At 43.3% G+C, this 16,816-nt stretch overlaps 2 protein-coding genes across 3 annotated transcripts in view; one reads left to right on the top strand and one right to left on the bottom strand.

Moving 5' to 3' along the window:
• Window positions 1-16,816, top strand: part of nicn1 (nicolin 1) — a 581,340-nt gene that overhangs the window by 266,629 nt on the left and 297,895 nt on the right. The gene's annotated exons all lie outside the window — the stretch shown is intronic.
• Window positions 12,872-14,260, bottom strand: LOC134627464 (nuclear factor 7, brain-like). Its single transcript, XM_065470948.1, has one exon. The coding sequence runs from the start codon at window positions 14,258-14,260 to the stop codon at window positions 12,872-12,874; it is 1,389 nt and encodes a 462-aa protein (XP_065327020.1).

The following is a 16,816-nucleotide window of genomic DNA, read 5'->3' as shown; positions in this document are numbered from 1 at the left end:
GCCATAAGTATAAAATATCATCCATCTCTGTGTTTCAAGGTTTTATTCAACTTTATTCCAGCTCATTACCTGACATTTTTCTATATTTTGGCATGGTAGGACACCAGGGCATGGGTCTGAGTGAAGGCAAACTTTCATGTCCATATTTGACACAAGTGCAGGAGGAAGCTCAGGTTTATTCCTCTGCACTGGTCCCATCATGGACAGCTTTCTTTTCTCCAGTTGCAGGCCAGGGTCATATACAGTAAACAAGTTGTTACAGGTGATTGTTTTCTTTTGGAAACCTGCAATGTTAGGGACAACTCGCATGTCCTGACTGCAGGACAGACCGTTTGCCATCGTACACTAGCATGTTCCATGTACAGCTGGACCTGCATCACACGCTGCCCATGTTTTTATCTCATAGGTTTACTTGGGATGTTCTGTTGGAATGGACAGAGTCTTCTGAACGGGACTTGGTGCTCATACACAGTCACATCAGTATCAGGATCTTACCACACACAGGAGAAACACCCACTTGTTCCATACACCTCAAATGGGAGCGCGTTTGTGTCATGAACAACAGGGCTCGCAAAATCGCTAGCCCGACGTTGCGGAGCAAGTGATATCTCCGGTCGGGCGACCAAAATCTATCTCAGCCCCCGATGATCATCTATTGTGTCTTTATCAAGAAATTATATCATTTTTGCGCTTCTATGATTAATCTCGTGTCACCTTTAAAACTGCTCTACCAGACTCAGGATGTCATAAACTGGTCGTAGCGACTTTACTGGATGCGCGGCAGTAAGAATCAACAGACCCACATAAGCCTACAGCTGCATTCGATCCATCTTTTTCCTCTCTCGTTGTCCCTCCTTGTTTGTCATTGAGTTGGCTGTAGAGCAGCTCATCTGCTAATTGGATGGTTGTTGGTTCAATCTCTGTGTGCTCTAGTCTGGAGTTCTTACCAAGGTGTCCTTGGGCAAGTTACTGAACCCCAACTTGGTCTCTGATGCATCCATTGGCATGTGAACGTTAAAAAGCAGAATACAAGCAGAATACACTGTGTATAATGCTTTCAGTACTCGAGTAGAAAGCCAATGAAGGAGTATGGGACCTGGCACATGTGCTTGGACCGTGGTAGATTGTCTTTCTCTGAGGCACATGAGAGAGTCATGCATCGTCTGTCACTGGGAAGGATAGAAGACCAGATCAATGTTTCCTCACATTACTGCAAATATTCCTCTGTCTCAGCTGACTCCTCTTTCCTGCTTGATTCTTTGTCTTCATCATAATTGAAATGGATGATGTGCAGTCCTCTGACACATCTTCTATTCCAGTTTCACATTCTGAAAACTCAAGAAACTTCCAGAAGCCCAGTCACTTTCTTTCCAAGCTCCTCAGACAACCATGTCCTGGATGCCTGAGAACCTACTTGAACATAGTTCAGATTCTTCATCACTTTTCTTCACTTCATAGCCTAATTCCACTTCTGCAGGTGGGTGATGTGCTTTTTCAGAGAAAGGGTAGCATGTGCTCTAAATATTGACAATATTTTCTATATCTTCTAACCCTGGATCTTCCTGAACATTGATTCTCCCTCCTCATTATACTAGAGGACAATATGTGCTTTGTTCTACTCGTCATTGCTTTGCACAACATGGAAAAAAAAAGTATGCTCATCAAAGTATGCAAATCTCTAGTGCAATGGAGGCTTGTGAGCATACTTTCTGTGTATGTATTATTGTAGGATCGACCTTACAATACGAAGCACTTTGATGCGACTGTTGTTTTGATTTGGCGCAGTATAAATAAAATTTCATTGAATATAGAGCACCTGCCTCCTCATTGTGCTGCCTGTTGTTGTTGTTGTTGTGGTTGTTATGACCAGTGCTTGACCCCAAACATCAGTGATCCAAGATCAAAGATGTTTGAAAGCAGTATGTTGTGAAAATACGGCCTTTTGCAACACTTTGTACTTTGGGGTCATTTTTGTCCACGAGGACCACAGGTGTTATAAAATCCAATAAAAACCCCATAAATAAATCAAATTACTTAAAACTTATTCCAATCATGCATAGTATAGTAATGAATAACTTCTGTTATTTTCAGACCATTTGATGAATAAAAAACATATTTTTGATAGCAAAAGATTTCTGTAGAGGACAAAAATGACCCGTGGACAACACAAGGGTTAATGCAGCCAAGGCGTTTTTAAATAAACATTTCAAACTATTTACAGAACAATCAGCTGTTCTGCATCAAATCTGATGCCACACAAATTATTTGTGCCACTCCAAAAAATAATTTCTGTCCACTATGAGATAAAGGAGAACAACAGCCTGATACCTGCAGGCCTGACAACAGATGTATCACTCCTGTAACACCTGTAACATTCAGCAGTCGCCTCATTGTTCTGACACACACAACAAAACTATTGACTACACTACACACTAACTACACACTAACTACACAAGATTTGCGCTAAACGTCTCAGATCTCTCGTCTCAAAACACCGCCGTCACTCCTAAAACTTCCCCCCGTTTCTTAACAACTAGATGCCATGTTGCCATATCATTTTTTGATTGGTTGACATGGTACTTTTTTCAACCAATAGCAAGCGGAGCGGGGGCGGGTTGTTTTTGCTCACAGGTGGAGAGTGCTTTCGAGCGTTTTCCTTATAAAACGCCGTTTTTACCGTTTCTTCCCGCAGTAAATATAAACGATAGTATTCAGGAAGAAAACCAAACATTGCAGATATTTTTATCATAACTCTGGTTTTACGTGGCCGATCAACACAATTTAAAAACTGGTATAAAGTCCACACTTTTCCCGTCAGTTGTTCCGTCTGTCCTGCTCACATCTCCAAAGGTTGTACACGTTGTCATTAACGTGGCTTCACTCCACATCAGCCACGCCGGTTTGCTAGCTAAAACACCGGTGTCAGCACATAAGGACGCTGTCATAGCCTGTCAACCACGTTGATTAGCTGCGTATATACGAATGTGAATCGCGTGATTGGCTGGACTATGGGATAAGGTGGCATCGTTCTAATCCCATACGGGAGCAGCCAGTCACTTACTGACTAACACTGCAAAACAGAATAGTTAAAGTTTTAATTTTAATTTTAATTTCAATTCAGGTTAGATTTTTTTTTTTGTGCGCAACACAGATTTTCTGTGCGCAGAGACCGTGCCAGCAGTGCGCAATTGCGCACGTGCGCATCTTAGAGGGAACATTGGCCACGCCCCTAATAATGCAAACTTTGAGCCTTAATATGATTTAAAGAGGATGTAAACATGTGGGAGTCTCTGTGACTCACTGCTGGAGCCTCTGCTGGACACTAGAGGAACTGCAGCTTCTGACACGCACGCTATGTTTCTGTTACCTTAGGAGGTGATTTGTAGTCATGATTATTTCAAAATGATCTCCTTTTTATTTTTGTGGGAACTCCATTTCTCGATTAAGCTGTTTGTGGGTTTCTTTTACTCCCCATTTGCTTATAATTGTTAGAAGAGACCAAGTGTCACTAATAAAAGAAAATGAAACATTTCTCAGATAAATGAAACACTAAATTGGCTTGATAGGAAAGCTTTCAACATGAGATTAAAATGAGATTAAACCCTCCCCCCGAGCATTATGTGAGCAGCCTGTAATGTTAACCTGCGGTTCTTTAGGTCGCCTCATGTTTCAGATATCGATCCTCTGCTGCCAAACAAATGTCAGCCATTGATTTCTTCTCAGAAATAATAATTTTACAACCATAAAAGGTCAGTTTGGCAGTAACAGCTTCTGAGCATCACAGCATCCTGATGCAGAGATTCTGTGCAGGAGTGTAAGTGACCGCTTGAGACCCGTGTGAGGAGGCAATTATCAAAGCTCAGCGCCACACCTGTCGCTTTCTTCCACACGGGCGCTGAGCCCTAAAGAGTCGGGTTAAAGCCAGTGCAAATGGAAACTGTGATTTTTAAAAGTCTCTAAATAATAATCTTTGTGAACATCATTACTGCCGCCTGATGAGTTCAACACAGGAGAGCACCGAGTCCTAAAAGTGACTTTACCAGCAAACACGCAGGTTTACTTATCCCACCAAGACACTGTGTGGGGGGGCACAAAGGGCCCACGGCAGCTTTGCCCTGTGGGGCTCTATGTAGGTTTATCTGTGGGCATCTGAAAGGACACAGTTCACTCACACAGCCCCTGTTTGACCCTGTTTGATAAACATACCAGACCATGTTTCATTTCCTAATCCAGACTGTCTGACAGCATGAGAGTGTTTTTGAGAAAGATCCTGGTCAATGCTTTATACCAGCTGATGGCAGTAACACACCAAGGGGTGACAGTGGTTCCCACACTTTATACTGGTGCTAGGAACCAACAAGGGCCCCCTGTGGGGTTTCCCTCGGTCGTCCTACATGTTTATTCCGATTCACAGTAGTTCATGCAGCTGACGGTCCGTCCTGTAAAAGCTGAGCGTGAGTTTGTCATGTCGCAGACTGGAGTCTGTTTCCTGGAGACCGTTTGTTCCTGTCAAAGCATCGAAAACATCAGGAAGTAATCTGCTGGTTATTTGGCGCCGACTGAAGAACAGTGAACTCACAAAGAGGCTTTTAGATTATTTCTCAGGTGTGGAAGGGAAACACACTTTCCACAGCGTACTGTGAAGCTTTGAGAAGCCACTGCTTCGTGTGCATGCTGACTTTAGGTTTAATGGCCCCACCCCACTCCAGGTTCAGCAAAGACACAGCTCATCCCGTTCCCACCTGTTCCACTCTCACCTTCAGACAGGTGAGATGTACGCTGCTCTGCAGAGAGCCTGCAGTAGCTAGAGCGCTGGATTTGCAATGCATTCTGGATAATAGCCAATGTTCCCTCTAAGCTGCGCACGTGCGCAATTGCGCACTGCTGGCACGGTCTCTGCGCACAGAAAATCTGTGTTGCGCACAAAAAAAAAATCTAACCTGAATTGAAATTAAAATTAAAATTAAAACTTTAACTATTCTGTTCTGCAGTGTTAGTCAGTAAGTGACTGGCTGCTCCCGTATGGGATTAGAACGATTCCACCTTATCCCATAGTCCAGCCAATCACGCGATTCACACTCGTATATACGCAGCTAATCAACGTGGTTGACAGGCTATGACAGCGTCCTTATGTGCCGACACCGGTGTTTTAGCTAGCAAACCGGCGTGGCTGATGTGGAGTGAAGCCACGTTAATGACAACGTGTACAACCATTGGAGATGTGAGCAGGACAGACGGAACAACTGACGGAAAAAGTGTGGACTTTATACCAGTTTTTAAATTGCGTTGATCGGCCACGTAAAACCAGAGTTATGATTAAAATATCTGCAATGTTTGGTTTTCTTCCTGAATACTATCGTTTATATTTACTGCGGGAAGAAACGGTAAAAACGGCGTTTTATAAGGAAAACGCTCGAAAGCACTCTCCACCTGTGAGCAAAAACAACCCGCCCCCGCTCCGTTTGCTATTGGTTGAAAAAAGTACCATGTCAACCAATCAAAAAATGATATGGCAACATGGCATCTAGTTGTTAAGAAACTGGGGGAAGTTTTAGGAGTGACGGCGTGTTTGAGATGTGAGAGATTTGCGACGTTTAGCACAAATCTTGTGTAGTTAGTGTGTAGTTAGTGTGTAGTGTAGTCAATAGTTTTGTTGTGTGTGTCAGAACAATGAGGCGACTGCTGAATGTTACAGGTGTTACAGGAGTGATACATCTCCTGTTGTCAGGCCTGCAGGTATCAGGCTGTTGTTCTCCTTTATCTCATAGTGGACAGAAATTATTTTTTGGAGTGGCACAAATAATTTGTGTGGCATCAAATTTGATGCAGAACAGCTGATTGTTCTGTAAATAGTTTGAAATGTTTATTTAAAAAAACGCCTTGGCTGCATTTTTAGGTAAACAGCTGCAAAAAACTTTGTTTGCATAACTCAGTTACTTTTTTGAAGAAGTAACTATATAATTAATTGCCCAACATTGGTCATTATTTACTGTATTTTGCAGACAGAGAGTTACAGGACTCTCTCCCAGACCACAGACTCAGACTCATAATACAAGTCAGAAAAAAAAATAAATAAATAAAAAAATTGTGTTTTCAAGTTATTTTTCCTTCCAATAGTGTTAACATACTACACAGGTCATGAACAAGATTTGTTTTAATTTTCATTGTAAGTGGGCTAAAGCAGTTAATTAAAAGTAGTCTAACATAAATGTAAATGCTGTAATTTGATTACTTTAATAAACCATGTAACTTGGATGGATTGGATGCTGGCGTGACCACAGTGCACACGTCTGCTGTTGCTCACAGTGGTCCAAGAGACCGCTCAGGGAGTTTGTGTGTTCGCTCAGACACATGAAACATTAGAGGGAACATTGGTAGTAGCCACCATATGTTCTTTTCCCCACCACACGGGGAAAAAACCAGAAAGAAGGACACAAACTGGTGACGGGAAGGAAAACGCAATAACAAATGCTGCAGGATGACAGAGAGTTATCCGGAGCTCACGTTCATGCGTGTGGGACTCACACAGACACTGACCCACAGCTCTGTGTACATGAACATAAACAACCCTGCAAACATTCTCTCTCACTTTATTTTACCTAATATTTCAAACTGTGCTGTAATTGTGTTGTATTATAAGCTTATATGTTTTACATCTCACAGCCCTCCAGACGTAAACAAGAGGTTTTACTTGGCATTGAATTCTGCGCTGTAAAAATGTCCTTACCTTCAGTCACACTAAACCGAATCTTAAAAATAAAATCATCCATTTTATCTCTTTTTACAGTGTGTTTGATCCCATCTCCCTCCCCTCAGCCCCAACCAATCACAGCAGATGGCCCTGCCCCTCCCTGAGCCTGGTTCTGCTGGAGGTTTCTTCCTGTTAAAAGGGAGTTTTTCCTTCCCACTGTCACCAAAGTGCTTGCTGATAAGTTGGCGTCTGATTGTTGCCGTTTTCTCTTTATTATTGTCGGGTCTTTACTTTACTTGTTGTGATTTGGCGCTTTATAAATACAATTTAGTGAAGTGAACATGAGACCCTGGTTAGCACAGGGTTTACGTTAGCAATTCCAGCTAACGGCATCAGAGTAACTTAGCAGAGCGCTAACTGTGCTCGCAGAGAAGACAAAGGTTTGCTAGCTCAGACCCGACCAGCAGAGCACAGAGGAGCCAAACCTGTGTGTGCACGAATCTCAGTGTTACTGTGGCCATTACCAACGTTACTGGGTTTCACTCCTCTCATGTTAGTTATGCTGCACACGCGCACACACACACACACACACACACACACACTTTCTCTGTAGTTGATTATTCATTAATCGATTAGTTCAGAGTTGCAGATCAGTAGCTTTGTGTGTTCTATGAAAGCTAACCTTGTTTAGATTTGTGTTGTTTGCTTCAGTTGTGGAGAAAGTTGATGTTAAATCGTTTTAGGCGCTGTCCTGAATATTCACTGTTGATGTGCTGCTGATTTGAGGCGCAGTGTGTAACTCGCACAGTTTCTCCTCACACACACCTTCACCTCACTTCTTTTTTTAGACTGACAGGGATGTATGAGTGAGGAGAGGTGTGTGAGAGGTGTGCAGCGACATCCCATTAATCTGTGAGCAGGAGCTCAGCGCAGAGCTTCAGAGACCGCCACCATCTGCCTCTGAGTCGCTTCCTCGCTGTGTTGGACCCACGCTGCTGCTGACATCACACCACGACACAAAATGAAACCGCATTTTTCCACCTTTGCGTTCACGACAACCTCCGTCTACAAACACTCAACTCTTCGAACGTTGGGCCAGATGTGGCTCACAGCTGCAGGCCTGATGTTTGCTCACCAGTTTGGTGTGTAATGCAGAATCAGAGGCTTCAAAGTCAAGACACACTGAAAGTGTTGATCACGTGAGCACTGACATCTTTCAACACTTCCTTGAGCCATTTCATGAGAAACAAATTAATCATCATAATTTATTCAGTGCAGAAGAAAATGAGTCTCACACTCGCATTATTATATCTGCAGGTTCCCTTCAGCAATGACAGTTCAAATGGTTTTAGTTTAACTACCAGGCTCTTTTAGCAAAACCCCTAAAAGCACAGATCAAACAATGTTTTTCTTGCCCCTGAGCAAGGCAGCGTGCATGCAGAGGTGCAGCGTGTGATGCACGCTGATCGGGCTCTTGTTAAAACCTTCCCAGGTGAGCGTTTAAAGCGTGAATGGAGCTCAGCAGCAGCGCTCTGCTAATGTGTGCCGTGTCATTGTGAGGAAATGGAAGACAGCAGTGAAACCTTTCAGAGTTTTAATTATGCATTTGAAGCCTCGGTGCTCTACACTCGTGCCCATGAGGGCTCCCGCCTCCATCCTCCCAATACGCTGCAGAGCATGATGTCATGTTTTCATTCTGCTCACAGACCTGCGAACCAGAGGAATGCAGACAGGAGACCTGCTGTTTTTCTCACTCACACCTTTATTTTTCTTTATTTTATTTTATTGTGACATACACACAGCATAAAGCTCATCGGAAAGAACACACAAACTCATTTACATACAGAAAAAACGGCAACATCAAAGCAAATCATCAATAATACAGAAAAACCCAACAATGAGGCGCAAGAAACCCCCGGCTCAGGGTGGGCCGGACATCTGTCGCAACCTGTTGGGGGGTGAAGACAGGACAGGATTCACCTGGTCCAGCCCTAACTATATGCTTTAGCAAAAAGGAAAGTTTGAAGCCTAATCTTAAAAGTAGAGATAGTGTCTGTCTCCTGAATCCAAACTGGAAGCTGGTTCCACAGAAGAGGGGCCTGAAAACTGAAGGCTCTGCCTCCCATTCTACTTTTAAATACTCTAGGAACAACAAGTAAGCCTGCAGTGTGAGAGCGAAGTGCTCTAATAGGGTGATATGGTACTACAAGGTCATTAAGATTCATTGCTTTATTCTGAATATGTAAATATACATTTTAAAAATGTAAACAAGAAAAAAGAAAAAGTACAAAATAAACCCCAGAATGTTTTCAGTTACCACGAATAACTCTAAACACCACACATACAAATCTGACATCATGTATGATTTTCAATCCCTTTTTGCATCAAATATAGTGTTTGTAAAGAAGTTGTGTACATGTTTCCCATCACCCCCACAAAGGAACATAAACACCAAAGAACAGTAAAGAATAAAAAATGATTATTGATACATCGCATGCTTCACTTTGGACCAAAGCCGACGACTGATGGGTGATTTTCAATTTTGTCTAGTTAACAATAACTGAAATCACACATTATTTTAATTTGATCTATTTCTGACATGCTCTGGTTCAAATTCATACCAAAGCACAAATTAATTTAAGTAATCAGCACAAAAGTAAACAACAAAAACAAACATTTATACTCTCTCATCTTCACAAATTGTTGCCTGTTATTTAAATGGTTTTTAAACCAATCAGTACGACCTCCTCATCCCAAATCTTTCCACTGTATTTAATTTAATTCTAACGTTGTGGACTGGCTTCGTCTCATTCCATATAGTTTATATTTGTCAATCATTGTTTTCACTCTGACAGGGAAACATTTATCTGCAGACATTTTATTTGTGAACCAGTTTCATATGAGGGTTTTTTTCTATTCCAGCTGGAAGCCACGGCTTTAAAATGTTAGTGGTTTGGAAATCCCACATTTACGTCTTCATGATGTTTTGCTTTCACATTTGTCTTGAGGCACGCTCAGTCATCCAGGTCTCATGCTTTTATATTTATTAACAATATCCATCATTTCTTTTTCTTCAGTGGTTTTCTTCAGTTTTCTTCAGTAAGACAGGTAAAACATTTACAAAGTATTCACTGAACTTATCAATAATATGATTAATAATTACTGTCTGTGGCTATTTCTACATATACAGTTGGCTATGTACCACGAATGAAGTTTGTGGTAAAAAGTCGAGTACTTCTGATTCGAGGTTTTCTTTTTCAGAGGAGCCACAGTATCCAGTCAAACACAGTCAAGATGTAATACTATTAACAAGATAATGAACACCTGTGGGAGCAGTGTTCAGGTAGCTGCTCTGTTCCGTGAAGATAACAGTGGGTGAATTATTTTACTTAAACCGGGTTAAAGCACTTTAAAAAAGACATCTACTGTAATGACATGCATTCCCCACTGCTGTGTAATCCATTATTGTAAATATATTTATTAATTTATTCATGTTATTAAGAAATGATCATAAAATGAGGGTATTACTCTTTGGTGTAGCTGCAGAAGGTGAAGCCTGGCCTCCAAAGCTACACACAGGCTTCATTTCCAAGATAGCAAGACAACATTGAATTAATGCTAACTTTACATCTGTATTATAATTGTGATCAAGACTGTAAACTCTGTGCTAAATAAATGTTAAATTAACAGACTGATGAAGCCTGATGGTTTAACTGTAATGACACTGTCCTCTTATAACTGATTGATCTATTTATAGTTGACCAGGTGACAACAACAAGGTTGAAACAACATGGATTCTTGAGCTGTGTCCCAAAACGTCGGCTGCATCCTCCGGAGGACCCGGCCTTCGCGGTCTACGTGGGCCGGGTCCTTCGAAGACCGAGAAGGCCGGAAGTGCGAGGCTGTGAAATGGGACGGTCTAGCCTTCAGATTTGCGTCACCGCTGTCTCGGTGGAGTTTATTAAACTCGGCCGTCTGCTCCTTGCTATGTAAAATATAACAGGACACTGGCGAAAATTCTCGACTGTCTCACACTTCTGTTTAATCAGTTTTCTGTTTAACGTTTATTCAGCTGTGTGAAAATCCCGGAGGAACCCACCCGATGGATTAATAAAGCTTTATTTAATCTAATAATCTAATAACTTTGATCTCAGCCAAACCGATTTACTCCGGAACAAATAAAACACAGAAAAAAGGCAAACAATTAAAATTTTATGTTATCCGAGTGACTTATATATCATGTTTAACCTGGGTAGCGAAAGAGCGAGGGTCTGAAAACGATGAAGCCGGGAGTCAGCTGCTCTCGCCAGCTGGAGTGCTATCGAGCGGGTGGGTAACAGACGTCTCCGAAAACGTCGGCACACTTTTGCAAATATACGATGTCTTGATAAACCGAGCGGATATTTGAAGTTTACACAGCTACTTTCTTGCCTGAAAATATGTTAAAAGTTTATTTTGTGACCCAGAAAGATTAATAAGACTAATTTTAAAACTTAGTAGCGGCCGCCATTGTTGGCAGCTGAAATTTGGCTGGGCCGCGCTATGAATTCTGGGATATGGTGGGCCGCCAAGGACACACCCGACCCATCCTTCAAATTCGGGGAAATGAAGGACGCATTTGTCGGCCGCATTTGAAGGAGTCGACGAATTGGGACAGCCTTCGTCGCCTGGCTGTGACGTAATCGGCCTTCAAATGCGGCCTCCGGAGGATGCAGCCGACGTTTTGGGACACAGCTACAGTTTGAATTGTAAATTAAAGCTATTAGCACTTGGACCCCTCTCAGAGTGGTATATTTCATACTGAAAGTCATTGATCTACAGTTGACCAGCTAGTTTTGAAGCTTTGTACTACCGTATTTTTCGGATTGTAAGGCGCATTAAGCAAAAGTAAACAGTCAGATAAGTCAAACTTTACTCAACTCATCTTGCTTCCTCCACTTCAAAAAAAGTTAGCGTTCATCCTCCAGCTTCACTGTATTTATGTTATGCTAACATAGCTGTGTAGCTAGCGATCACGTAGCACATCATTATATACCAGCTAGCCCAACTTCAGTAACCCTACAAACGTCACTGCTGTTTAGTTTTCTGTCCTCATTTATGTTGGAAGTGATAGCAGAGCTGTACGTTTGAATTTTGTCAGAAATCTCTCAGTCAGAACATGCTATATCATGTTTATGTGGAAACTAGCGCGCTAACTTCCTGCTAACTTCTAACTCCATTAAATTTAATAAATTCTGTTTTCATGGATGCCTGGATGTTAAACTTAATTGTTACACCTGGTAAAGCAGCAATGCTGATCATTTTATTAAAGATGAAAGAATTTAGACAGTTTTTAACTCTCAGTGATGCTGCAGTGTTTGTTTGACTTTGGGACCTGAAGCGGATGGAGTTTAGGACCCAGATTACTCCGCGAGGCTCCTGACTACGGTAGCCGTAATGCTCCGACAATCCATCAGGCGGTGCGGCTTCGTAGCTTACCAAAGTCGTACTAAAACATTTTTGACAGATTTTTGAGCGCCGTGTACCACATAAAATCGGTTCAAGGTCAGTAAGCACAACCATTCATACATAAGGCACACTGACGATTTTTGAGGAAATTAAAGGATTTTAAGTGCGCCTTATAGTGTGGAAAATACGGTATATCATGACATCAGATAAGTAGGTGCAATATTCTGAAGTGCTTTGTTCTGTTTAGCATAACATGAAACACCGCTGATATCCTGTTGATCTTTAGTAGTGATGCTGACATTGTTTCAATGTTGATTCTATTATATTAAAGTTGCCAGAGTAAATAAAATTTATTTCCTGTTGATCATCAGTTTGTGATTTCAATGTTGATTTAACTTTGTTTCTATTATTGTTTGCTATCCAGTATAAACCTCTGACACACATGCAGAAACCATGCTGCTAGTGACTCAGCTAAGATCTGAGCTCATAGCTACGCTAAGCTAGCAAATCCCTAAAGAGACAATGATTGAATACTATGGATATAATTTGCAGGTGATTCAGATGAAGCATGTGAAGATTACGCTACGAAATAAGTTCTTGTCAAAGGTTTGCAATTAAACAAGTTATACAGATTAACCTGCAGAAAAGCATCCCTGCGCTTAGCATCAGGAACAGGAAGTGACACAATGGTGCAGCAATCCAACATTTTAGATATGATCTTCCTGTTTGTGTCTAACTGTTCTGCTTCACTGACAGTGAGAACTTTACTGGTAACAGCCTAATGGGGTATTTAACCACAGTGGCAAAGAATGGAAACACTTTTTCACTGCAAGTGTGTGTGAAGGTGTGTATGTGTTTGCCAGTGTCAGCGTCAGAGAACGACAGCTTTCCTTTGGTCCAGTCCAGATTCAGTCTGATCCTCTTGTACTTCTTGTTCACCGAGAGAGCAGCTTCTGGATCTGCTGATGATCCTGCATAGTACTGACCTTGACTGTATCCCAGTCCCCACAGTCCAGACCGTATGTTTCCCTTCCTCTGGTCAGACTCTGCTAACACGCCCAGTGACCAACCTCTGTTATCTCCAACCTCAACATCCCAGCTGTGCTTCCCTGAATCAAAGCCCTTTGAGCTCAGGGCAAAGTAGAGATGATCAAACCTCTCTGGATTATCGGGGAGCTGCTGCCGGTCTCCAACCCTCATGGTGGTCAGACCTTCATACAGGATCAGTCCCGGATGGGCAGTGTTTGGGTTCAGAATCAGAGGAGTGTAGGAGACCATATACTTCATGTTGTTCCAGATGCTGAAGGTCAGGTTGCCCAGGTGTTTGGCCTGGTCTATCAGAGCTCCCGAGGGCAGCTGTGGATCATCCAGCAGGGGGCAGCGCTGGGCTCTTTCCACCGCAGCCTTGTAGTTGTGCAGGAATGAGACGTCTTCAGCTCTCAGCTCCTCCTCTGTGGCTCTGATTGTGTCTGAAAGAGCTGCTATCTCTCTGCTCAGAACCTCCATCTTCTCCTTCATCATCCAGTTCTTCTGCTCCTCTTCCTCCCACAGCACGGTCAGCCTGGCCTCCTCTTCCTCTGCTAGAAACTGGTGAAGCTTCTTAAACTGCTCCCTAATCTTCCTCTCTGTGCGTCGGGCCTGGGCCTTAATGTGTTCTGCTGTTTGATCAAACTTCACTTGGACTTCTTCACAGACCTTTAACTTCTGCTTTAAAGCTTCCACAGTTTCCTGAAGCTCATTCTTGTGTTGTTGTGCAGCTTTATCGATGGGCTTGAACGTGTGGTCGCTGTGCTTTTCCGAGGTGCCGCAGACCACACACACTAGCTCCTGATGGTCCAGACAGAAGAGACTGAGTTTCTCAGAGTGCAGACTGCAGAGATCCTCCGGAGTTATCTGATTTCTCTCTTCTATGAACGTCTCGCACAGGTTCTTCAGAGCCAGGTTACACGGTGGATCGTGCATTGTAGATTGTTTCTGACAGACTGGACAGTCGTGTGCTGGGTTTTCTCTCCACCAGCTGTCCAGACAGTCCTTACAGAAGCTGTGGCTGCACGGCAGAAGAACCGGCTCTTTGAAGATGTCCAGACAAACTGGACAGCAAAGATCTGATCTGGCAGCCATGGAGTCTCCGGGTGAAGCTGGAAGCAGCAGACAGGCAGTACAGTCAAGCGTGACTCCCGTCCCTCCTCTGCTGCCTTCACTAAAGCTTCCTGTAAGTCGTGTTTTCAGTCAAACTAACCTTCAGTGTGGAGCGTCAGCACCCAGAAGCAGCAGTGTCGTTTGTGTCCTGAAGCTGGACTCGCTCAGAGGAAGCTGCTGGTCTGAAGCTCAGTCTGACCGTCCGAGTGAGAGGAAACTTTGTTCCTGGTGTGTCTCAGGTGAGGGGTGGAGCTCGATTACGAATGCTGTTGCTTCAACTGTAAGTTGTAGTTGAGTCACTCCAGAGAATCAGATTCCAAAACTGCCAACAGGTCTAAAACTGCAGAGCAGGTTTCTGTTCAGGTGCAGGTCTGGACATGAAGAGATTTATGAGCCTGCAAAACAAACCACTGTTCAGCACCGCAGTGAGAAAGTGAGCGTGTGACGCAATAACAGAAGCGCAGCTGATACTGATGGGTGACAACAAACTGCCCCATGTAGGCCTTTATTACGACAGCTTTTTTTCTCATTTCCAACAACCTGGGATTACATTTTTCCACAGACATGAGAAAAGGAAGTTTAAGATCATAATATTACACATCCCAGAATTTTACAAGTCACAACAAAGACAAAGCTTCCAAACTCTAAAAGTACAGAAACAAATGAAAAAGACTGGGTCTGAACCCAAAAGCTGAGGCAAGAAAAACGAACAAAGACACAAAAAAAGACTATGTCTGAGGGCCATCCTTTTTTACAGGTTTACACTGCAACATGAAGCACAAGCACACCGGCCAGGGAGCACTCACTCATGCCACGGTGTGATGGCACACATGGTCCACAAAAGCCACGAAGAAAAGCTGGAGCTCAGCGGCAGGTACTGGACCTTCACTCAGCCAACACAGCACAGCTGAGGACACAGGTGGGAAGACCATGAGGCTGTCAGTCGTGCCCTCCTTGGGCTCTGGGGAAACTCATGGGAGAGTGCAGAAGATTCCCAGCATTCCTGCCCTGTTATTGCAGGACAGCGGTCTGTCAGGCACATCTAGTGGCGTGGACGTCGGAGCAGGGGCGAGAACAAAGAGCTGACTGTGGTGACACACCACCCTCCTGAGCGAGGCAATTGAACCCGCTGACACTGTAAGTAAACTGTATCTATACCATAAAGAAATTACCAGACGTTGATATTAAAGGTTTGAGGTTATTGCAGATTCCTTCAAAGGAAATGACATCAGAGTTTAGAAGATGCACATCATGAATCTGTTCATTTTTAATCAGGATTTATGCCTCGGGCGATCGTGGCTCAAGAGTTGGCAGTTTGTCTTGTCATCGGAAGGTTGCTGGTTCGAGCCCCGGCTTGGACAGTCTCGGTCGTTGTGTCCTTGGGCAAGACACTTCACCCGTTGCCTACTGGTGGTGGTCAGAGGTGGCGCCAGTGTCCGGCAGCCTCGCCTCTATCAGTGCGCCCCAGGGTGGCTGTGGCTACCATGTAGCTTGCCATCACCAGTGTGTGAATGGGTGGATGTGTAAAGTGCTTTGGGGTCCTTAGGGACTAAGTAAAGTGCTATACAAATACAGGCCATTTATCTGTCTCCTAATAATCTCCAGTTCAGGGTTGGGCTGGAGCTTATCACCCACTGTGACCATCAGCTGGTGGTTTCGAACCCAGGACTTGGTGGTGATGGTGCTAACCACCACACCTCCACAAACTTTGGCCTTATCCAGTTCAAACAGGTGAGTTTTAAAAGCATTCTCCGACTGTACAGTTGTTGTGAAGGAGGAACTCTGCAGAGTTTTTGTTTCCAGCTGTAAACACGTTTATTTGTGAAGTAAAGTTTGACTGCTGCCTCACAGGATGTGTTTCTGCAGTGTCACTTTCACCTTTCGATGAACATTCGGCTCATGTCTGCGATGTTTGCTCAGAAACATCAGGACTGTAACACTCAGTTAGTTTGAGACGAGTACGTGTTGCATCGCTAGATCTTGCGATTGTCAGAAGAATGTGATGGGTGCAGATCTGAAGTGGGTGCAGTCGAGCTGGAACGCCTCTGTGATCTTTTGACTGTAAAAATAAGTCGGTTCATTTCAACCCCAGCAGGTCATTTTGTGTTTGATGAGCTCTTCTTCTCTCCTCTTCCAAACACTTCAGCGCAGAGCTCGCAGTCTGGTGAACAGTCGATGTTTCTCCTCCTCGCCACCATCGGGAGGTTCATGATCGCAGGTTTTATTGGGCCTTTGTGAGGCTACAGAGGCTTTAATTTAGAATCCATTACACCATCAAACTGGCTGAAACGTGATGGAAAACAGCAGGGCAAAATAAGCTGTTATTATTTGACATTTCCAGCTGTTCCGAGTAAAATCCTGTAATTAAATGAATGTGACCCGGGGCCTGAAAAGCAGCAGAAAATATTTAGGCGGATTAAAAAAGTTGTTTCATTTTTCATCGAATGACCTCAAATATCTGTCAATGAGTTTGATGATACGAGCTGCAGAAAGTGCAGAGCTGCTACTCCTCCGCATGAAAAGGACCGAGCTGAGCTG

The sequence above is a fragment of the Pelmatolapia mariae genome, linkage group LG5, assembly GCF_036321145.2.
Source record: "Pelmatolapia mariae isolate MD_Pm_ZW linkage group LG5, Pm_UMD_F_2, whole genome shotgun sequence".
In the NCBI taxonomy this organism is placed as follows: Eukaryota; Metazoa; Chordata; class Actinopteri; order Cichliformes; family Cichlidae; genus Pelmatolapia; species Pelmatolapia mariae.
Note: the sequence above shows the minus strand (reverse complement) of the source record. Positions and strands in the feature narration are given on the sequence as shown.